The 23,462-nt window shown below is 50.2% G+C and overlaps 3 protein-coding genes across 5 annotated transcripts; all 3 read left to right on the forward strand.

The window, feature by feature from the left end:
* The first annotated feature begins 2,650 nt into the window (after nucleotides 1-2,650).
* On the forward strand, nucleotides 2,651-3,076 carry LOC149861853 (ribonuclease-like). Its single transcript, XM_090053830.1, has one exon. It carries the CDS (start codon nucleotides 2,651-2,653, stop codon nucleotides 3,074-3,076), a length of 426 nt encoding a protein of 141 aa, XP_089909956.1.
* A 1,229-nt stretch (nucleotides 3,077-4,305) lies between these two features.
* On the forward strand, nucleotides 4,306-10,774 carry METTL17 (methyltransferase like 17). Of its 3 annotated transcripts, none has more exons than XM_090053108.1 (13): nucleotides 4,306-4,475; nucleotides 5,115-5,267; nucleotides 6,030-6,126; nucleotides 6,521-6,602; nucleotides 6,709-6,782; nucleotides 6,885-6,979; nucleotides 7,354-7,424; nucleotides 7,958-8,065; nucleotides 8,203-8,271; nucleotides 8,777-8,827; nucleotides 8,924-9,016; nucleotides 9,350-9,530; nucleotides 10,093-10,774. In XM_090053108.1, exons 1-13 carry the CDS (start codon nucleotides 4,346-4,348, stop codon nucleotides 10,146-10,148), a joined length of 1,260 nt encoding a protein of 419 aa, XP_089909234.1. In that variant the 5' UTR covers nucleotides 4,306-4,345; the 3' UTR covers nucleotides 10,149-10,774. The 3 variants fall into 3 exon arrangements, with proteins under 3 accessions (XP_089909234.1, XP_089909233.1, XP_089909235.1); XM_090053107.1 differs by having other exon boundaries at nucleotides 4,309-4,475; nucleotides 9,350-9,534; nucleotides 10,093-10,768; XM_090053109.1 differs by lacking the exon at nucleotides 4,306-4,475 and adding an exon at nucleotides 4,489-4,683 and having other exon boundaries at nucleotides 9,350-9,534; nucleotides 10,093-10,768.
* A 182-nt stretch (nucleotides 10,775-10,956) lies between these two features.
* SLC39A2 (solute carrier family 39 member 2) lies at nucleotides 10,957-22,589 on the forward strand. Its single transcript, XM_090053111.1, has 4 exons — nucleotides 10,957-13,594; nucleotides 15,279-15,409; nucleotides 20,096-20,164; nucleotides 20,670-22,589. The coding sequence occupies exons 1-4, from the start codon at nucleotides 13,480-13,482 to the stop codon at nucleotides 21,267-21,269; spliced, it is 915 nt and encodes a 304-aa protein (XP_089909237.1). The 5' UTR covers nucleotides 10,957-13,479; the 3' UTR covers nucleotides 21,270-22,589.
* The last annotated feature ends 873 nt before the right edge of the window (nucleotides 22,590-23,462 follow it).

Below are 23,462 nucleotides of genomic sequence, written 5' to 3' on the forward strand. Positions count from 1 at the left end.
TACCTGACTTCAGATTAACACAGTTAACTCTTTACACTATAGTAATGGAGAGATGAGGCAAACCTCTAAAGGGGGGTAACTTGTGACAATCCAGTGCAAAATTACCTCTGCAAGGATCAGGAGTAGAACCCTACTGCTTACATACACTGAGTTTTTGCCTGTCGGGGTCCAACTTAGGGTAACATTAACTAAAGGCAAACAGGCTGTTAGCTTCTCCTCTTACCTCTAGCCACTAATTGTGGGAACATGTGTGCTGAACATTGACCAGTCCCTGAGATTCCCACCCCCAAGCACTACACATCCAAATAATGAGAAAGAACCCCTGTTCATAGTATGATTAGGGCCTTCAAAGCAGTTTAAGGACACTAAGTATTCATTAGAAACACCAAACACAATAGATATGCAGGGAGAAAAGGAAGATTATTCTTATATAAGAGTGGGAGAAACTGAGGTCTATCAAGTGAGTAGATCATAGGCTGTAAGTGAACTTGGAATGAAGTATAGCCAGCGCAACTTCCCCGTTGATGCTTAACTGATAGAGATGCTCAATTCATAGAGGTTTTCAACCAGTGCATATTCCATTAGTGGTACCAAGGCAGGCATTTGCAGGGCTAATGACAGATGATTCCTGCCATTGATTTAAATTTCACTGAATCATCCAGGTCAGGGAAAAGCCTGCCAGGATTGCTGCTCAATGCCCTATGTTTTCCTTTATTGCTCTGCAACTTCATTTCCCACACAGCACGTTTTTGCTATTCTCACTACCATGTAATGTGAAACCAGGTAGAAGTTGTCCTTCCTGGAGTCTGGTTCTCTATAAATAGAGGCGCATGCCATAGGAAGCTGGAATTTGTGGACACGTGGACCCAGTGTTTTAACGCGTGTGAATCTACCAGGTAAGTTAGAGAGCATGTTAATGCCTGGGTTATGAGCTGGACTGTGTATGCTGCGATGAGATTCCTGCAGCTAAGAGGAGAGGGAGAGAAGCATAGAGAGCTACTTAAGTATTAAAGGATTAAGTGGTAGTTGGCAGAGTGCCCAAGCTCCCCCAGTTCTGGGAGGAGATGGGACCTGGGGCCAGACACCAGCCGAGCCAGGGACACACAACACCCAGAAAGACAAAACACAGAGAAAAAGTGACTCTCACAAATCAAACACATGCACAGGTACATGCATAGGACAGATGGACACTGGAGGAGAGAGAAAACAGATGTCATCTGATGTGAACACTGCTATGTTCTGGCAACCCAGTGGTTCTCAACATTTCTAGACTCAAGGCACTCTCTATTAGAGTCAAGACATCTTCAATTAGACTCAGAAAAATGCTTGCTATTTACTTTTTCTTTTTTACTTTTTTTTTTGGCTATGGAAAAATAATAGAGCAATTCTTTTGTTGCAAAGAACTCAGAAATCCATAGTATCGAAGACATTCAGACAAGCCCGGAATTAACTTTCTTTTTGAAATCGCTGGGTTTATCTTGTAAATCAAGGGCAAGGGTTGGCACACCTAAAGGTATTAATTTTGTGCGACTCCCTTAAAAGGATCTTGCTGCACCTTAGTTGAGAATCACTATATTAAGCTGTGTGCTGTTGGATTCATCTAGCAGTCCCTTAAAGACAATACATCACAAAATGCCCCTTTATTTCACCTCAGTATTGTGTATAATGGGAAAAGGTAAGAGATGAAGATTGCCAAATTTTAGAGCTGGATGAAGGCTTCAAATTACATTTCGGGGTGCTTTCTTTAATTCTGTTTAAAACGCCTCAGTTTTCTTTGAATAAACCACGGCAATAACATTTTTTTTTTTACAGCTCAAAAAATTAAAAATAATGCTTTGAATGTTTTTGCTTTGAAAAAACTGCTTATTGCTGAAAAGCACTGATTTGATTGCAAAATAAGATTCAACAAGGTGTAATACTTTTAAATTGTGGTCTAGTCCATCTCTTATATTTTTTTTTCTTGTCGGTGGCAGCAACCATGCAAGGAGGACTTCTGGCATCTATCCCCAGCTCTGCAATAGCTTATGGCAGGGAAAATTTAGAAGTCAGGATTTCTGGGGTCTCACTTAGCTGTGAGACAGGAGTGGGACCCACTGGTTTAGAGGAAGCCTTCAGACGACTCCTGGTTCTTATTGCTGGATCCAGGGGGAATGTGCAGCAGGATTTTGGGCTTGTCTACACCATGGCAGCATCATATCCATTATGGCTGAGACATCCCGGAGGTGTTCAAGAAGAGGTTGGTCAGGGATAATCCAGGAGTAGCTATGTCTGTGCTGTACTATGGGTATTTCCCAGGTTTCTGGACTTTGCCGGTTGCTGCGTGGGGAGGGGAGGGAATTCCTTCCTCCCTACTTCTGCTGCTGCAACATGTTAGGGTTTTTTAAGCCTTTCTCAGAAGCAATGTAGCTGTGCACAGTGTTGCCAAATTGTACCCAAAGGGCAGGGCCAGCAGTGACTGGAGTGTGGACAAGCCCTGAGATTTTCAAATGCTTGTCGTCCATAAGAGGAAGCTTGAGCAATCTCATCCTTCTGGACCTCATGTCCCTGTCTGGATGTTCTGGGTTCCTGCACCACCCGCAGGGAGATCCCAGACAGTCCTGTGTTCGGCTCATATTGGGTCTGACATCTCTTGTTCATGCTGCAGGTGACAATGGGGATTTGGAAAGGCACTGGCCTGTTCCTGCTTTTACTGACGACCTTGTGTCTGGTCCTGCATACCCGCTCCCAGGATCAACGCTACAAGACGTTCCTGAAGCAGCATTTTGACAGCCCCCGGACCGATGCCAGGAAAGATTACTGTGGGTTCATGATGCAGCAAAGGGGCATGACCAAGCCTTGCAAGACTCTCAACACCTTCATCCATGCTTCCAAAAAGCAGATACTAGCGGTGTGTAGGGAAGGGGGTACTATCTATCACGGCACGCACCAGAGTCATATGCCTCTGGCCATCACTATCTGCAAGCTGAAGAACCTGGTGATAGGGGGGTGCAAATATGAGAGCCATGCAGCCTTTAAATACATCAGCATTGTCTGTGACCAAGCTGGGTGGCCAGTGCACTTCAATGAGGGTGTGTGAGAAGGACCTGACTCTAGAGAAATACCGGTCTCTCACCTCACATGGGGACTATGTTGGACTGATATTTTTACCCTGCAACACCAGCAATAAACATGTTCACTGGAAGATAAGTGTCTCTGAGTGTGTGCAAAGGCTTCCAAGAGGGGACTGTGCTGCAGGGACCAGGGTGGGGGCCACCTTCCTACAGAGTCAGTGCTAAACCCCCGCGTCCCAGCACTGCTACTGGGCACCCAGGGCTGAGGCCAGGGGAACTTCTCCCATGCCGACAACGTTCCCCTCAGTGCTGCCGGGAGATCATTTTTAACAATCCCCCTGAGCAAGGACTATTATACGGAGGGGAACCCTACCATTTTTACACACCCCTGTGCAAAATTAGTTTCATTTCCACCTGGGAGAACCTTTACAACCCTTGAATTCTCCTTTGCCCAAGGAAGGGCGTTCGGGTCCGAAAGCTTGCAAAGAAAGATTTAAAAAAAAAAAATTGGCTACTATTTAGCAGGTCTAACAAAAGATATTGCCCCTACCCCACGCCTTCTGCTTGTCCTAGCAAGGCGGTGGCACTTTTCACAATCCCTCTTAGCAAGGACTGTTATACACAGGGGAACCCTACCATCTTTTTACTCCCCAGCACAAAATGAAGTTTAATTTCCACAGGGGAAAAACAATACAATCCCCGAATTCTCCTTTGCCTGAGGAAGGGCGCCTGGGCCCAAAAGCTTGCAAAGAAATCTTGTTTGGGGGTTTGGGGCTACTATTTAGCTGGTCTAACAAAAGCCATTGCCTCTGCCCCATGCTTTCTGCTCGTCTCAGCGAGGCGGTGGCGCTTTTGAGCGCAATGAAGCAACAGGTGAACCCCGCTACGCCTTCGGTGAAAGCCGGGTAGCCTCGCGCTCCAGAGCCACGCCTTCACAGCTTGGTTTTTTGGGGGGGTTTCTGATGGCGCGATGGGGGCTTCGCACGTGCCACCGGCCTAAAACCCGCCACGATGTGCAGGGAGGGCCTTCAGAAGCGCAGTGCCCTGGAGGCGCAGGCGGCTCCGGCCCCAGCTCGGGGATCAAGGCGCTTCGCGGGCGACCTCCAACGCCACGCTCACGCCCCAAACCAGGCCGGCAACGGCCGACACAGCAACCGCCCCGCAGGCGGCTACAACATCCGCCGGAAGCTTGGCAGCGTTCCAACCGTTCGCATCCCGAGCCGCGATTGGCCGCTCCCTCCCCCGCCGCGCTCCGATTGGACAGCGGGCGGCGCCCCGTGGCGGGAAGGCCCAAGATGGCGGCGCCTGCGTGGGCCATGCGCGGCTTTTCTGGCCTTTCGCACCGGCGCCACCCGGGCGCGCTGCACCGAAAAGCCGTAGGGCTGCCGCTGGCGCTGGTCGCCGCCGCCCGCCTGCTGCTGCGCGGTGGGTGCCCCGAGCGCCCGGGCTGGGCCTGCTTGTCCCTCTGGCACGGGGGCGGCCTCCACCGCTCGGCTCCGCATGTGTGCGCGGGGCGGCTGCAGGCAGGGCTGGCCCTGCATCTGCGGCTCCCTGAGCCCTAGTCTGCGTTAGCAGGGTTATGATAAGTTGCCCTGCCAACGATGTGCCCGGACTGCCAAACTTCAAACGTCAGGTTGGACTGAGAAAGGTGCTGGCGGGACTGAAGGTTGCGGCACTTTTCAATTAGCGTGCAGTATGTCCGAGTGGGACCCGCTCCCTGCGGAGCGCGGCACCTCTGGGTGGCTCTTGCAAGAGATGGTTGTGGGTGTTTTTGGCCCTGCCCAAGAGTGCTGCCAACCCCAGGACTAGGCAGACTCCAGAGGTCCCTTCTAGCTCTGCTTCTTTGCACCCCTAAGGAGAGTAGGGCTGCGTGAGGTTTCACCGGCTGTCTTGTTTCTCAGCCTTCCTTGTTTGAAGCCTGTGCGGATTGGTGCCCAGCCCCCTGCGAGCTGCCCCAGAAGGGGCCGCAAGTTGCTGTTGGGTGAACTGTGTAGGGTCCCAATGATTGTGATTCCCATTTCCCGCCTGCATTTATAGTCTCCTGTTTCATTTTTGCCCTCCCAGCTTCCTCTGTGCAGGACATGAAGGGTAAAGCGGAGGCCCTCACCAACTACTTGTGGAGCCGGAAGCGGCCCATGGAGGCGGGAGATCTGAGGAGGAAAGCGCAGCAAGTGGAACAGCAGCTGAGAGAGAAAATGGTCCAGACCTCGTCATCAGGTGAGTACAGCTTTTGGGAGGAGGGGGTGAAAGCCAGCTGTGACGGAGGTGACGGGCTCTGTCAAGCTGATCACCTGTGTGCGTGACGTTTATTTATTGGATTTAATGTGCCGCCCTTCTCAGGGAAGCTTACAGTAAGAGAGAGGATAATATATGAAAGGAAATGGAATATTAACATGTGAAAACAGAAACTTCTTAAAGCGATAACCGTGCCTAGACTTGCTTGCAAAATGCCTGCCTGAATGGGATGGCCTTTAAAGCATTTCGGGGAAAATGTCCAGGCTCTGCCTCTGACAGGTCTTAAGGGTGAAGGCGCAACTGTGGAGAATGATTGCCCACACATGTTCACCAAGCATATTTGCTGCCCCGAGAGCACTAGTAGGGTTGCTCTCGGCTGACTTCAGGGAGTGCACCAGGGCATAAGGGTACAAGGCAGTCTGTTGGGTACTCAGGGCCCAGACATTTTAAGGCTGTATAGGTCAAAGCAAGTTCACTGAACGAATTACACCCAGAAGGCTACTGGAAACCAGCACGGCCTCTGGAGCACTGGAGTTACTGCTGGCTCCATGAATCTCCAAGGGGCAGACTAGCTTGGCTGGTCTACCACACCAGTGGGAGCACTGGAGGACAGGGCTGCACATGTTTAGAAGGTAATGGGATCATGACGGGTGATGTGAAGAGCGGCATGCTGCAGGGAGTAAGGCTTTCTCTTTGGCGTAAGCATTGTCCACCACATTTTTGTTTTCTCCCTCTCTATCTCAGACTTGCCAGTTCTGCTGAATGTGGCAGACGAGGAGAAGCTACAGAAGAAGATGCTGACTATGTTGCGGAAAACCACTTATCACTGGGAGGCACTGAGGTAACAACACTCCTTCTGCAGTGCTAAGATGCAGCTCGCCTTGGGTTGAGGTAACTGCATATAGATTCAAAAGGGTGCTGTGCAGGGGCGGGGTGGAACAGGTGGGTAACAGCGGCATGGCAGTGCTGTCCTGAGGTTGTTTGCCTTGTGTTTGGATGAAGCCAATTCTGCATCGGAGCAACTTGGCAAGAGCTCCAAGGGATGTTGTGTCTGCTGCCTGAATACAGCCAGTGTTTGTGAGGGGGGACAGTTGGATACTAGCCACATGGGTTTGCTTTGACCCTGAAATGCAGTTGCTTTGGGACATGGGATTTAACAGCCCCACTTTTGGGCAGTGAGAAGGAGGGCAGCTTTGATGCATAGGGCTCAACCCCATCTATTCCCTTCTTCCCAGGTACACTGACGAGCTGAGTCTTGTATACATGGCAGCTCGGCTGGCTGGAGGATATGCAGCCATGTCCAGAGTCTTCCATGAGGTGAGATGCTGTGGTAATCGGTATCCCAGAGCTTGGGATAGACCCTACAAGTCTGAGTCTTGGCTCCAAGCCCATGGTGTTTCTCTTCCTTGTTTTTGTTCCCTAGATACAGAAGCGGGTCCCAGACTTCGCCCCCCGCACCTTATTGGATTTTGGCTCTGGGATTGGCTCTGTCAGCTGGTGAGCCCCCACTTCAAGAAGGAATTATTTCCAGGTAGTGCAAGGAGTGTTGTCTTCTGCACTGGGGTCTCACCTGTTCCCATTGTTCCCACCTTTCTGCAGGGCAGCGCACAGCATCTGGGGCAAGAGCCTGAATGAATATGTGTGTGTGGACAGCTCGGCCTCCATGCTCTCCCTTGCTGAACAGCTGCTTCAAGGTTAGGCTTCTAGTGGATGCTGGGGGAAATATCGCTTCCCAAAGATCCTTGTCTGAGACTTAGCCAGCCAGCACCTGTTCTAACCATGAGATCCAACTTCTAGCCCCTCCTCTGGGGGACAACTCAGGAGTCCTGTTTTCCAGCTTCCCTACTCGATTTTCCTACACATCTCTGCACCCTACAGTGAGGTTACTCCTCACTGTATCTGGGTTTGGGGAGGTGAGGGTGAGGTGGGATGAGCTATGTGTGTTTAAGCCCCTCTCGTTCCTTGGAGAGCATGCTCCCCCAGCTGGGCCTGTTCTTCGGAGTATCTCTTTGTACCCCCAGGATGCCGGCTCCCCTCTTCTGATTATCTGCTTCTCTTGTTCCTCCAGGTGACTCTGATTCCCAGACGCCCCACTTCTCAACCGTGTATTTCCGACAGTTCCTCCCTGTCTCGCCCAAGGTAGAAATGCTTTTGTCTTTTTGTCCTGCGAACTTGGGTGGACATTAATGGGATCTCATAAGGGCATGTGATTCTTATGGAAAATATATTCATGAACTAGGAGAGCAGATTTGACTCTAGTAGGTATTTGTGCCTAGTAGCCTCTCTGCTTCTGTGCTTGTTGGACTCCAGCTTGCTACTGATTCTAGTCCTTGGTGCCACTTGCCTACCAAGCTCCCACAGTGCTTTGCAGATGACCCTCCTAGAGTCATGGCATGTTTTTGTGTCCAGAGGCTTTGCCAATGAGCCTGATGCTAATGAGCTGGGGGAGAATGGTATGAAAGGCTCCTGTCCTGGGTGCCACCTGCCCAGTGAGATCCCACAATGGATTGAGGAGGTGGTGTCAGGATGGAGCTGCTAAGAATGGGGAGTTGAGCCTGTCTCAGCTCTTTTCATGGATTTCCCCTCCACAGCCCTGCCACCTTTGGCAGAGCCAAGAGGGTGTAAGTTTGGTTTGGTCTCCTACCCACAGCTGACACCCCATCTCTTGGCAGGTGAAGTTCAACCTTGTGGTTTCTGCTTTCTCTCTTAATGAGCTGCCCAGCCTGGCTAAGCGGGTGGAGACCATCCAGACATTGTGGAGGAAGACAGATGACTTCTTGGTCAGTGAATTGCCCCAGCCTACGATTTGGCTTCCAGGCACACTCGGCCAAAACCTGTTCTCCTTACCCCATCCCCCACCTGCTGCTCCTTTCTCCTAGATACACCTGTCTAGCTGCTTATTTCTCTCCTGTCTCAGGTGCTCGTTGAGAATGGCACTAAGGAAGGGCACCAGATGCTCATGGAGGCACGAGAAGTTGTCCTCAAGGTGAGAGAACTCCTCCCCACCTCGTCTGGATCACTGATGAGAGCAACTTTTGCGTCCTCATAGCTGTTGTTTCTCAGATCCCTTGTCAGTTCCCTTAGCCCTGAGAGTGGGACCCAGGCATTTGGAGCAGCAGAGCGGGGCACTCGTAGAAAAGATCAGGATAGAGATTCAGGCGTTCAGGACGATGGAACAAGGCACCAAAACGGAAAACATGATGGAAAAAGGAACCCGGGTGTCTGGGATGATGGTACATGGTGTTCACCGGAGAGGAAGGGGCCCAGGTGTCCAGAACGGGAGTGTAGGGTGATCAGACCTGAGAGGGATCTGCCGTTCCAAGTTAGGGGAGACTAGTATGGATGGGACCACAGTATCCGAGCGAGCGATGCAGGGTGCTCCCCTCCTGACCGGTAAGACCAAGGAGTTCAGGCTGGTAGTGCAGGGTGAGAAGGGGGGAGTGAAGCCTGCCCCCATGGTGCTCTAACTCCTATTCTCTTTTCACCCACAGGGTAGGGACAAGCTGGTTCATGACCCACGAGAGGCTCAAGTCTTTGCTCCGGTAAGTGCAGGGCTGGCCTGGGGATGTAGATGCTGAGATTTATCAGTGACAAGAGGCTCTGACACTGCTCCATGTCTGTCTGTCTTTTGTCTTCAGTGCCCGCACCACCTGCCCTGTCCCCGCCTCTCATCTCTGAAGCCCCTGTGTTGCAATTTCATACAAGCCTATCATCCCCTACCCTTCAGTAAAGTAAGTGCCTAGTATATCTGCTGGGAGGCTGTGCAAGGAAGCAGTGATGGTGGGCAGCAGGGCAATGGAGAGTGAGATTTGAATTCCTCCTCTGTGGGGATGGGGTTGGGGCCTGGATCCAAGCTAACCAGGAGAACTGACTGGCTCAGGGAATAGGGAAGACAACTTTCCCCCTCAAAGGTATGTGTGATGTGATCAAGCACCAGACTGGAAGATGAGGAACCAGGACCGTGTGTGTAGTGTCATTCTCAGCTCACCCTATGAAGATCTGTTAGGGGTGGGTGGGGAACACCCCTTTCTCTGGCTTAGCATCCTGTGCCTGTGTCATTGCAGGACGAGGAGGTGAAGGAGGAGAGATTCTCCTACTTGATCCTACGCCGTGGGTCTGGGGAGACCGAAGAGCCTTGGCCTCGCATAATCCAGCCAGTTTTGTGTCAGTCCCGCCATGTCCACTGCCATCTGTGCTGTGCTGATGGGACAGCGCAGCACACCATCATCACCGCACGCAGACATGGCAGGTACCAGCCTCGCTGCTAGAAGGGCTCTGCCCTCATCCAGACCTTGGTGGGGGAACTGATTGGCTCAGAGAGGTGGGAAAATGGAATGGGGGACCTTTTTCTCTCTGGAGGTTAGGCTACCAGTTGTGGTTTGGCCTAGGGCCGAGGGGATTGGCTAGTGGACAGGGCAGAGGATGGGTTGCCAAGCTTTGCTGCAGTCTGTGGAGTGCCGGCCTCCAATCCAGTCCTAATGTTAAGGCAAGAGGACTGGCTTTCACACAGTCAGGAAATATACCACGGGGCCCTTCTTGTCTAAGCGAGAAGGGGTGTTGGCTCTTATCCAGCCCTACTATAGCAAACCTAAGTGGTTTAGGGGCCAGGGTGTGCACCGCCTGGCTTTTTCTTCTAGGGTTGTGAGGTGTGATCTAGCTCTAAGATAGGGACACTGGCAAGCTCAAAGTTGGGGAGTGGAACATAGACTTTCCTCTCAAGGGGGTGTTGGCTCCAGTCTGGCCTTGAGGTTTGGGGGATTAATTATCTTTGAGAAAATAGACCCCCTCACCAGCCTTTCCCTTGCAGAGATATATACCGCTGTGCCCGGTATAGCCACTGGGGTGACCGGCTGCCTGTGGTGAATGCCCCAGAGGAGATATCACCATCACCAGGGGATAATGGGAGTGCCCAGATGGAGGATCAAAGCTGAGCTGGCCCTATTGCACTGGATAGTCCTTTCCCCTGGGTCGACTCTGTGCCACAGACTGATGAATGTAGCCCTCAAGCCTAGCATCTGCCTGGATCACCCAGACGAGCATCCCCTGCTGTCAGTGCTCTGGTAGAGGATGCCGTAGCGTGGAGGAGTGTGGTCTTTGACCTGCTTTTTGCATGTAATGTTCTTGCTTTCCCTGTTTCCTCTTGTTACATCACTCTCTCTGTCCCTCTTGTGTTCTGTCAGTCCATGCCTGAGTCATCCTTCATCCAGGTGATCATCTTCCATGTTGTTTACCATCTCTGACGCTGTCGTCCCCATTTGTTCTTCTGACGGGTCTCTCACCCGCTTCCTTTCAGTTGTGGGTCTGTTCAGATATTTGTTGAGTCTTGTTCTCTCTGTTTCCCCTACTGTCTCCATGCATCCAGGAAAAGAGCCTGCAGGGATCACTAATGGCTAGAGTACAGCCGCAGGAGCAGAACTTTAAGTTCCCTTCTCCATTAGGCAGATTTCTGTTCTTGGGATTGTCATGTTATCTAATAAAGAGTTTGTGAAAAATCCAGCAACTGCAGTCTCTGGGCTTCAAAAGTGATGGGAGTATTCAACTGGCAGCACTCGGGGAGCCCAGTATCCTGTGCTATATCCCTGACCCTGGGGAAGAAGCAAAGCACTGGAAATTCATGCTCCTGGGCCCCCTCTCCAGCTCTGGGAGGAGAGGGGTCTAGTGAGTAGAGCAGAGGGTTGCTGTGATCAGACTTCTGGCTTCTGTTGTGCAACTGTCTGCATCTCATCCCTTCCCTTTTTCTTTACTTTTAATTTTCTCCTGTGAAGTGTTGGAAGTGGTAAGGAGACCTTGCTCCTAATTCCCTGCTAAAAACGGCTTCTGGTGAGGGGATGCTCTGGGAGCGTGGAGGCAGAGTGAGCAGATGAGCAGTCACTGACATCTGCTCTGCTCCCATGGGAGACTGGTGGCTGCAGAGCCATACTGACAGGCCACTCTGCTCCGCCTCCTACCCGTGGAGTGGGAGAAGCGGCACCGCTGGTTTCTACCGGCCTCTTGTACCCCTGGGCTGGAGATCCTATTTCAAATGTTATACCTTGTTTGTACCCTCTGCATACCGCTGCGGTATTTGTGGCTAGGACATTCAAAGTCCGTGTTTGCTTTGTGATCTCCAGAATTCAAGTGGTAAAACCAGCTTGGCATGCTTCAGCTGTGTCACTCCCCAAGTTTCCATAACTTACTCAATCTGGAGCTGAATCATTGCATCGTTAGAAAAGTGGGGCTGGAAAGGCCCTCAGGAGCAAGTTGGACTGGTGGGGTCTGGAGTGGGTTCAGGAAATGGGGGTCACTGTGATCTTTGGGTTCCTGCAACAATGATGGTCAGGTAAGAGTGCCTCTCTTTGGATCCCTGCAACACCTAGAATCAGAAAAGTAGAGCTAGAAAGGACCTCGGGAGGTCACCTAGTCCAACCCCCTGCTCAAGGTAGGATCGTCCTTGTCTAAACCATCCTACACACGTCTGTCGCAGCTATTTCTTAAAACTGCATGAACAAACCACACACGCCAATGCTGGAAATTTCAAAACCACTCTTAATTTGCCCAAAGTAAAGCAGGGGGACTGCAGGGACAGGATACTGACAGTGCAAGGGACAAGTAGTCACTATGTTCACCCTTCACACCATGCTGGGGCAGTAGGGCCAGCCCTGATAGAGGGGAAAGGACCACCTGTCACCACGGCATACACTAGGGTGGTTATTTATAGCATCCAGATTGGAGACTCATTCACTTGCCCCCCAAGTGAGCCAGTGCTAACAGCTTGGGGCCGTATCACCAGCTCAAGGAAAGGCTTAGGGTGCACACAATGCAGTGGACTGTTCTGGGGCCCTTATTGAGGGAAAAGCACTCCCTATGGATCCCCTGCCCCATTCCTGGCACCCCTTGCCCCCAGGCTGCAGCACTGGGGTCAGCACTGACGGGGAGAGTGTCTCCCTCCCCCAGCACCTGCTGCAGGTTTATGTGTAACTAGAGAAGTAGTGGGCCAGTTTCTGCTGGTATGGGTTGTAAATTGCTCCATTGAGAATAAATAGAGCGTGAAAGGTAGGGATGCATTAAGGAATAAGGTAGTTCCCATCTGCTTGATGCAGATTAAAATCAAATTAGTAGAGCCATTCACCTGAAAGGGGCACCAGCTTCAATTCCGCTCCAGGGCCAGGAGGAATGGATGGCACTGGAGGTGGGGGTGGTGTGGGCAATGAGGGAGTCTCTGAGTCCCGATCCTGACTCTAGGGTGGTGGGACATGGAGCAGGATGCTTTTTCCTTCTGGAGATGTGGACTGGCTCTGATGTGGCCCCAGACTGTTGGCACTAGAGTGGGGCTGGGGAATGGGGCTCCAATCTGGACCCTATCAGTAACTAAATTGCCCATCTTCTTGCAGCCCTGATGAGGCCCGAGTCATGTGGCCCCATGACTGCTGGCGCCAAGCAGCACCAGTGGATGGGTCTGAAAGTTGGCTTCGTCCTGCGTGGGGGATCCTCCTTGGCTACAGCAGGGGCATGGGCCCCTGGGGCTGCATGTATGCGATCTGTATCCCTGGTTCGGATCCACCAGACTGCTGAGCCAGCACTATTTGCCTTGCCTTGATCTTGAGAACAGGGCCTCTTGGGCGGTGTTTACCCGTACAGTATTTAATGACAATGTACTTGAAGGGAAGTGGAATGGGGAAAGGAGGCAGAGGGCGGGATGCAGGGAGGGCGTTGGGAGTTTCAGCAAGGTGATTTGCTCCTATTGTTTCAGGGTTAGGAGACAAGCGAGCAGGTAACGATCAGCATCAGGCAGGGACTGGAGCAAGAGAAAAAAGGCAAAGGAAGGAGAGTGAGGCAGGGAGGTAGAGCGATCAAAGCGGGGCAAGAGGAGAGAGAGAAGTGGCATGGTAATAGTTGCAGTAACAGTAGAGAAACTAAAGGGAAGGGGAGGAAGAATGACCAGAAGGATGCTGGACCACTGCCTCACTTGCTGGGGCCAGTGAGCAAGGAGCTGCCTGAGGTTAGGCATGAGGACAGTGGGTCTTGCATTTCCAGCACCATTCTGCTCCTTGGGTGGGAGCGGGCTCGACTGCTTCACTGTAGAGGCCTCTTCAATGGAGTAGGGGCACTTCTGGCTGTTGTTGGCTAAGATCACTGTCAAGGTTGCCCTTGGCTGACTTGAGCTGAGGAGTGTAAGGACCCAGGAACATCTGGCCCTGCACTGTCCCCTAAAGAGATGGAGCTGCTCCTGGCTGTGAAGATCGGCTGCCTGGTGGGGCTGCTTCTCCTCACGCTGTGCTGCGGCCTCATCCCGGCTCAGGTGAAGTGGTTCCAGATTCACGCAGCCACAGGTGCGAGTGGGGTGTAGGCGGGTTGGTTTGACCTCTCTTCCCCCCCCCCTCCTAATTCCCCTCTACATGGTCTCTCTTGTCATTCAGCTGTCATATTTTCTCTCTATCGCTATATCTCACGGGCTGTGTCTATTTTGTCTGTCCAGCTGATTGCTCCCAGCCCTGAGCTCATACCACTGCAGGCCTCTGGTATTCCTGGCACTAGGCCCGGGGGGAAACTTCATTACAGAAGAGACGGGGTGATGGTGCTCGGGCTATGGGGCAATTGCAGGTGTGAAGAATAGCTTGTCCTTTCACTACCTGCCACGGGGCTGGCGACGCATGTGCTTGCAGAATATTCCTGGAACGGAGGAGGTCTGTTTCTTGGCCTCCTGCTTCCTTTCCTGCTTCACTCGGCCTCTCTCCTTTTCTTTCTTTTTCTTCAGTTTCATAGTTTCTAGGGTCAGAAGGGACCTGAGCAGATCATTGAGTCCGACCCCCTGCCCTGGCAGGAAAGAGCACTGGGGTCAAACGACCCCAGCAAGGTGTTCATCTAGCCTGTTCCCTGTGCTTTCCACTATCATCCTTTCAACCTGAGCTTGCCAAAATTAGTGGGGGTTTTTTGTTTTTTTTAATTCACTCATAAAATCCTGTTTCAGTTAAAGGGGTGTAGGTTGTAGCTGTGTTGGTCCAAGGACATAGGCAGACAAGGTTTGTCCTGTGTCCTTAGACCAACACAGCTACAACCTATACCCCTTTAATTGAAACTTGATTTTTTTTTTTAATTCAGTCATAAAATCCTATCTGACAGCTTGCTAATTTTTTTTTTCTGACTACTTCATTTGGTCTAATAAAAGATACCGGATTCACCCAAAGAACCTGGTCTGTTTCAATTAAACTGTTTTTTGGGGGAGGTGGAGGGGTTCTTTTTTGTGGGGAAAAGTTGGTTTTTGGCAAAATGTTGTTTCAGGGAGGAAAAAGAAATAAAAATGTTGTCACTGTAGACACCGTCCAAATGAGGAATTCCAATACTTTTTAAAAGAGAGATTTGGACTTTTGAAATTTGATCACTTCTGACAGGATACACAGAGAATATAAAATATAAAGCCCAAACTGAAATAAAATACACTTGACCTGAAAGAAATAATTTTCTCTCCAATAATTGTGTTTCATGGGAAATGTAGACATTTCCCAGGATGAAAACAAACTTTGGGATTGTGGAAACCCCCCAAAATGGCAGGTTTCTTCACAGCCCCACTCGCAACCTCAGCTGTTGGATCTAGCTCCTTTTTCTTAACTCCTTTTTCCCAGTGGAACCATTCAACTCTTTAAGTATCAATGGACTGGCACATTAATAGTTGTATTGATCTGTTACTATTAAAAGAATTACACATATTAATGCTACAGTCCTTGTATCTTATTGAGCAAAGTCCTTGAGTAGATCGCAAAGTCCTTAAACATTATCCCTCTTTGAGGCACAGTGGGGGGGGAAAGTGACTTGCTCGAGTTAGACCAACAGATTGAGATGGGGTAAGAGATGTCTGTGTTTTTTATCCCCAAGATGATGCTCTCTCTAGCCCCGTCTCCTATCCTCCTTGCTTCATTCTTATGGAGCCCCCCACTTTGAGACTGATAAACCCCTCATTATCCCCCTATAACTCTCTCCTGCTCTTATTGTTCCCCTTCCACCCATCTTGCTCCATAGGAAGACACCGACGCATCCTGAACTTCATTGGCTGCTTTGCAGCTGGGGTCTTCCTGGGTGCCTGCCTCATGCACATGGTGGCTGATGCACTGGAGGATATCAAGGAGGAGCTGGAGAAGCGGATGCAGCAGGTGAGAGAGTACAGCAAGGCCTAGGCTGGTGTCAAGACAGCCCGTTGCTTAACGAGGAAGTCGTATGCAGAAAATGATAAGATACAGCATAGCTCATGCCTTCCACAAAAAGGTGCAGGGCTTTTTACATGGGAGGATAAATTCCTTGCAGAAAGGGCAGTGGACAAAATGTGTAGGATAACCTCATACACTCAGGAGAGGTCAGAAAGAGCAGCACACTCGGAGAGCAGGACTCAATCCCTCTAGCAAGGAGTAGACATGCACATAATCATGCATGCATGCATGCATGCACATGCATAGGTGCATGCGCGCACACACACACTCCCCCAGGGCTTATTTCCCCCACGCACACATATGGATATCTCCCCCAGTCCACCAGGCAGCAATATATGCCAACACAAGTATCAGAGCTCAGTCTTTCCAGCAAGTGTCCACAATAAGACTCAGTCTCTAGTGAGCGGCATCACAGATCTCAGTTCCCATGTTAACCCACAAATTGCTGGGCTCAGCTTCTGTAGAGTGTGGTAGCACACAGTAGCACAGACAAACCTCACTGCGTCAGGGAGAAGACAGTAATATCCAGGGATCCTGGTCTTCTCTGATTAAAAACAATCCCCCATTTTCAGATTAATCATAGAAAAACGTGGATTTTGGGTTACTTTTTTAAAATGAAACGCCACTATATGTATATGCATCTATATATTAGTGGTGTTTCATTTTGATCATGGAAAAATGTGGATTTTGTGTTACTTTTTTAAATCCAAAAATTGGGGATTTTTTTTTTTTTATCAGAGAAAACCAGGCTCCTTGGTAATATCCAGATAACATACATGTAGCACCCTTTATTTTGGTAGGGGCAATATACAGTAACAGCAAACACACCAACACAGAGGAGGCCTGAGGTTCTCTGCGGATTGAAGAGACAGCCCATTCACTCCACTTGTTGGCAGGACATATCATGTGCCTGTGCACCTGCAAGCAAAATAACCATACACAGAGCAAGTCTCATCCCATCCACATTGTGACACACCTGCACACAGCTCTCTCACTCCAGCAGGGAGCAGCACACAAGATTTGCATGCCTGTGTGTGCGCACTTGTGTGCATGCACACACCGATGCACAGAGTGGGTCTTATTGCCACCAACATAAGTCAGCATGTAGCAACACACACGTGTGCATGCACATACACTGATGCACGAACTCATCCATTATTTCAGTGGGGAGCAACACACTCAATGCACACAACAGAGCAGTCAATCTTTCAAGCAGGGGACGGCATCCAAGAATAAATACAAATGCGTTCACATGTGCATGTGTATGCAGATACCTTGTATGCAGCTGCCTCGTACTAGAGTGGTTCTCAACCTTTTTAGATTCAAGGCACCCCTTAGAAAGTGCCAGCTCTTAGTTTTCACTCAGTTCTTTGACCAAAGAAAAATAATAGAGGAGTTCTACTTGAGAGAGATTGCAGCAGGTCAGAATGTTTTTGGCGCTTGGATTCCTATTTGAAATCAGTGGGTTTATCTTGTGAATCATGTTTGCACACCTAACAGTGCTACTGTTGTGTGGCACACCTTGGCACCCTTGAAAGGCTCCCAAAGCATCCCAGGGTGCCACGGTACCTTGACTGAGAATCACTATTCTACCAGGTAGCAATATGCAACATGTGCATGAGCATGCACAAGCACAAAAACATATAAAATATGGGTCATCCCTCCTACCTGTCAGCGTGTGTCTCTGTGTGTATACCACACAGAGACGCATGTGCATACAGACACAGATGACGGGGTTCATCCTCTAGTAAGATGTAGCACATTGTTACACCCCCCAAAGTATACCTGTTTTCCTCCTCAGCCTTTTAGGGACCGGCACACAAGATTTTCTGTGAGTTTGTGCATGGCCCTCCCTTACTTCCACAGGGTATACAATGCACAGTAATACACCAGCAGCTACGCCCATGCACACAGCAGGGCTCAGTCTCTCCAAACCAAGATAGCGCACAGCAGGGCACCCACATCTCACTTTCACAAAGACAGCATGTACATGTGTGCACCCCCCCACCAGCTTTGTCCTTTCAGCAGGGGGCAATTGGATACACTGCCACCAGTGTGGGACCCTGGGACATGCACAGGCTCTGAGATTGCAGGGTGCAAACCCGTTAGCAAGAAGAGGGGTACTGTTTGCTGAGTCCTGCTCCAGTGCCTGAACTTTGCCTTTTCTTGTGACTGTCTGGGTCCCCATAGTCTAGCACTTGAGGTACTGAACCCTATTGCCTATGCATCTGCCTAACCGCTCCCTTCTGGAAAGACCAGTAACGTGTGTGTGTACATGTGTGTAAGGGGGAGAGAGAGAGTGTCCTATGAATGAGGAACTGAGCTCTGCTCTGTGGGCATTGTGTGTGTCCCCTGTTGGAGCAACGTTACCTGGTTTCTTTGCGTCTTTCTCTGTGTATATCTGGATGCTGCTGTGGGCTGCCCCACCAGAGACACTGTGCTTGGGAGGAGTAGGGATGCGCCTATGTATTGCCTATTCACTTCCCTCTAACAAGAGACTGCACATGCAAGACCATACACTTGATCTTACTCCAGCACATTATAAAATGCCCATACCTCACTCTAGCAGGCGGCACAGAAATAGATGCACACAAATGTATAGTGCACAGAAACATATAGACACACACAGCAGAGCGCTTTCTCTCTGGAAGGAAACAGCTGTATGGCAACAAACACACACACACACACACACACACACACACACATATGCACAAATACAGGACAGACTCAGAAATCAGGGCAAGAGGCAGCAAACACAGCAACATGGCCACTAACACACAAAGTAGGGCTCAACCCCTCCAGACCGGAAAAGGACTTGGTGACATACCTAACCACATACCACTCTGGCATGAAGTAGCACATTGTAATGCACCCACACTCCCAGTAGTGCACATATACACAAACAGCAGGACGCAGCAGTGAGGGTGTATGGAAGGAAAGTTTATACAACCCCTCACTCCAGCTAGGACCAGCAAATAGTACATACAAGCATAATGGAGCAGCGCCCACTTCCTCAATTGGATAGCAGCACGTGAACAGAGAGCAGGGTGTCTTCCTTCTAGCAGTTGGCAGTGGATCAGCGTTCATGTTGTGCCAACTGTCAGGTAAACTAACGATTCCCCTAGCAAACCAAATTCTGAGAAATTTTCAAGGAATCCCCGTGTTCCTGCCACTGACCACCCAGACGTGGTGCAATCCTATGGTTTTCATGCCATTGGGCCTGCACTCTTATTCTTACAGCTTTAACGTTGGGGGTCTGTCAGCTGCCAAGCAAAGTCTAACCAGTGTTCCTGCTCTCCAGCAAGAGGCAGCGCCCATAGCATCACACATTTGCATGCATCTCCTTCAAACCAGCAAGGAACAACAGATAGTAACACTCACACCTACATCCACATATGCACAGAGCAGGGTTCAGTCTGTCCAGACCAGAGCAGCACACGGGAGGGATACCCACTGCTCATTTCTGCAGGGGCAGCACACCGTAGTGTGTACACCCACACAGAGCAAGGCTCAGTTTCTCAGCACGGGATGGTGGTGGACATGCATCCTAACAGAGAAAGCTCAAGCACTCTAGCAAGAAGCACCAAACAGCAACACCTGTGCTGCTCCTTTACTTCAGCAGGGAGCAGTACTCCATAGTAATGCTCCCCCAGCACGCAATGCAGAGGCCATCATTCCCAGACCAAGGCAGCACATAATGCTGCACACAGGCTCACACCTGCACCTTGCTTCAGTGGGAAGCAGCACACACAGTAACATGCCAAAGCAGGGTTTGGTCTTTCCATCAGGGGACTGCAGGAACACCTCACTTCTACACACCCACATGGAGGCACATGCAATCAGGAGGATTAAATTATTTCCAAAGTAGGTCAGAGGACAAATATTCACTCGCCCACACAGAAAACAAGGCTCTGCCCCTTTTCCAAAGATCAGCACACATACTTGAACCACACACACACACCATGACACCCCTTAGGAAGGAGTGTGGGGAGCAGGAATTCTGGGGGTTGATTTACACAGCTCATTGTCCACCAGGCGGCAGCACGCAGCATGCAGGCTCGCACACAACAGGGGATTCAGCTCTTCTGCTGGCGGATAGCAGTGTCCTCTCCATCAGGCAGGTGGTAGCACACTGTCACAAATACACAGGACCTGCTGTCTGCCTCAGTCCTTCAGGCGGTGGTTATAGGAATGTGCACGTACGGAAGTGATTCTCAACCTCCTCAGCATAAGAGCCTTGAGACTTTTTCAACGGTGCTGCAGGATGCCACACCATGTTAACTGCTGGGTGTGCAAGCACAATTCGTAAGATAAACCTAGGGATTTCAGAAAGGAATCCAAGCGGCAGAAATGTTCTGAAACGTCGCTATCTGAGTTCTTTGCAATGGCAGCACGGATCTATTGTTTTTCTCTAGTCAAAAAACAAGTGAAAATTAAGCTGGCATTTTACGAAGGCTGCCTTGAGTTTAAAAAGGTTGAGAACCCAAATGCACACACGCCAGGCCTCAAGCTGTTCAGCAGGGTGCGATCGGGGTGCTGGTGTGCGTACCGGAGGGCTGCTATGTACAATTGAGGTCTAAGAAATGTGCCCTTCCTCCCCTAGCACTGTCTAATGCTTTTCTTTGCCTACAGGCTAGTCCTAGCCAGAACATCACAGGGACAGCAAACAGTTCGTCCAAGACTGATGACGGCAAAGCTGAGGTGAGGGCCCAGAAACACCCCTGTCCCCGACAGTGGGGGAGAGAACGATGGGTGGAGACAGGATGTGAGAGGGACGGTCGCGAGGGGAATGACTGGTCCCAGTCAAACCTCCGCTCCCTTTGCTGTGACTAGAACCCAGGAGCCTCGGTTTCTAGTCCTTTCCTCCCCATGTCCTGCTTGGCCCACTCCTCTACCAGTGCCAGGGAGCCCTGGCTTATAGCCCCCTCCTGTTAGAGCAAGGGGGCTGGGACCCCAAACTCCTGGCTTTTACCCTTAGGTCAAGGAAAGGTGCAGGGTTTAGTAAGGGTCTAACTCACTAGACCTCATTCCCTCCCAGGTCTAGGGGCGGACTCGGGAGTCCTGGCTTTCAGCCTCCCTGTTTTTAGCATACATGCTCTGTAAGATATGGGAGACTGTGGGGAGGCTTGTATGCAAATGCCCTCTAATCCAGCATGTCTTTCCCCCTCTCTCGGCATCTCCTCATCCCTCTCTCCCTACCCCATAGCTGGATTACCCTTTTGGGGAGCTTGTCATCTCCTGTGGCTTCTTCCTGGTCTTCCTGATTGAGAGCCTGGTGGTGCACTGCTGCCCTTCAGCCGCTCATTCCCATGGAGCGGCAGCATCCGACAAAGACCCCAAGGACAGCGCCCTATCGCCCAGCTCCTTCCGGGCCCTGGTGCTCTTCGTCTCGCTCTCCTTCCACTCCGTTTTCGAGGGACTGGCTGTTGGGGTGCAGCAGGACAAAACAGAAGTGCTGCAGCTCTGTGTAGCTGTTCTGGTTCACAAGGCCATCGTGGTCTTCAGCCTGGCCCTCAAGCTAGTGCAGAGCGGCCCGCGGGCCCGCTGGAGGCTGGTCTACTTGGTGCTTTTTGCCCTTATGTCCCCTGCTGGCATTGCTGTGGGCATTGGGGTCTCGCTTTCGGGGGGGGATGCCAGCAGCCTGGCCAGGGCTGTACTGGAGGGGGTGGCAGCTGGGACTTTTCTCTACGTCACCTTCATAGAGATCCTGCCCCACGAACTGCACTCCTCTGAGGCTCCACTGGCCAAATTCTTCTTCATTGGCATTGGCTTCACTTTCTTGGCTGTCATTGCCATATGGGCCTGATGATGGGGGAAGGCCAAGAAATGGGATATGGGGCCTTTCCGCTTGGCAGGGAGGCATGGGGGTGCCAGCTTGGATTCAGCTTGTGGGTGGGGGAGCTAGCTAGCTAGCTGGCTCCAAAGGGAGGGGAATGGGGCACAGGGTGCTAGTTCTGTCCCCAGGGCAGGGGGACTAGTCAGTGTGGCGTGCGGGAAGAGGTCCCCCGCTAGTCAGTGAGGGGTGTGGGGGACATGGCTTATGAGGACAGGCTGAGGGAACTGGGTTTATTTAGTCTGGAGAAGAGAAGACTTGGAGAGGATTTGAAAGCAGCCTTCAACTACCTGAAGGGGGCTGGAAAGAGGATGGAGCTGGATTGTCCTCGGTGGGGGCAGATGACAGGACAAGGAGCAATGGGCTCAAATTGCAGCAAGAGAAGTTGAGGTGAGACACTGGGAGAGGAGTAAAACACTGGCACGGGTTACCCAGAGAGGGGGTGGAAGCTCCATCCTTGGAGGTTTTCAAAACCTAGCTAGACAAAGCTTTGGCTGGGATGATCTAGTTGGGGCTGGTCCTGAGCAGGGGGTTGGACTAGATGTGACCTCCTGCCAACCCTAATTTCCTTTGATTCTGTAATTATGGTCCGTTTCTGTGCATGCCTCAGTTTCCTTTTCTCAATGTTTTGCACTTACACTGGGAAGGAATGGGGTAATATTCACCCTGGACATGGAGTAGGGGGTAAGATGTTAGTTTCTGTGGGTAGCTGTTGAGGCTGGTAGAGCATGTCCAACAAGTATCGAATAGATCAGTTTACACGTGGAAAAACACCTGTCCCATTCATTTGAGGGCCATGTCTGCAGAAGATGGATCAAAGACATCCAGTGTGGGAAAACTGAGTTGAAAGGGAGGCCATGGCTTAGACCTTGGGACTCAAAGATAGTGTGACCCAAAAAGGGACGCAGCTGCATGGGCCTGGACAGCGGACATGTCTTATTGACGTGGACTTTGCTTAGACTTGACTTAGTATCCTTGGAACAGAATGATTGCCTTCTGTATCACACTTAATCCATGCCGACTGGTTTGAGAAGGGCTCCCTGCCTCACTGCATTTCACCTCTGGTTTTGCTAGTTCCTTTTAAAGAATGAAACCCCAGTTACGGCCTGCAACTGTTTGAGCTTATCTGTAGAGCTACAGAGGCGGCGACAGGGCCGAGTGAGCCCAAGGAGACATGGGCTCACCTTCACTAGACTCCACACCTGGGCTGTGTCCCTGGATAACCTGAAAGGCTGCCAAGAGACGCACACTGATATTTACTGCAAAAATTAAAATTGGCATTAAAAAAATGAAATATGCATCTATTTGTTTCCTTCAGTAAAAAATACAGCTTTTCTTTGAAAATATCCTTTCTATGTTTTAAATTGGATTTTTGCACCCCACTTTCTTGGGCTTCTATTTTTCCCCCCAATTTTTCAAATGGAAACAAGTAAACAGGGATATAAGGTTTTTTCCTCTGCTTTTTACCTCTGGTTGAAAGTGCTATGGTGCATTCCTTATAATAGCACTGTATAAAGGTGCTAAACTTATACCCTTTATTGCCTCTTTTATCAATGGGAAAAAAGGAGGAAGGATAATATTTTTTACCCTAAAATGGTGAGGGAATTTTTGCTTCCAGGGTTTTTCAATTTTTGACCTTCTGCCTCATTTTTCATATTTTTAGTTTCAAAACTTTTTCTAAAACTTGAAACTTTACTGGAAAACGTTGTTTTTAATGATTTTATTTGTTCAGAAGTCCCACATTTCAATATAACCTATTTCTTGGGCCACAAAATACATTGCATGTTAGTCCAGAGAGGAGTTAGTGTAGATAGATAGGCCTTTTAGAGAAAAGCTGAAGTTTTTCAGAGCTACCTAAGGGATTTTGTCATGCAACTCCCCTTGGTTGAATAAAAATGCCACCGATGTACAATGGCAGATGATCTGACCATAACAATTTCTCTCCTGCCCCATAACTTTGCAATTCTAGAATGCAGGGAGAGACTCAGATGGACAAAAGTGATGCAGATTTCAGAGGATTAATCTCCGATCTGTCTACGTGAATTATCCTTGTAATTCGGAGGAAGATTCCTGTTTACTAGCTGACCCCAGCAGTGCAACAAGAGGTGGGCAATGAGGGGACCAGCCTCAGGTGCCTACTGCGAGGGGGCACAAGAATGGCAGCCA

Source organism: Crocodylus siamensis, chromosome 6, assembly GCF_052110815.1.
Source record: "Crocodylus siamensis isolate JL-2025a chromosome 6, ASM5211081v1, whole genome shotgun sequence".
NCBI lineage: Eukaryota > Metazoa > Chordata > Crocodylia > Crocodylidae > Crocodylus > Crocodylus siamensis.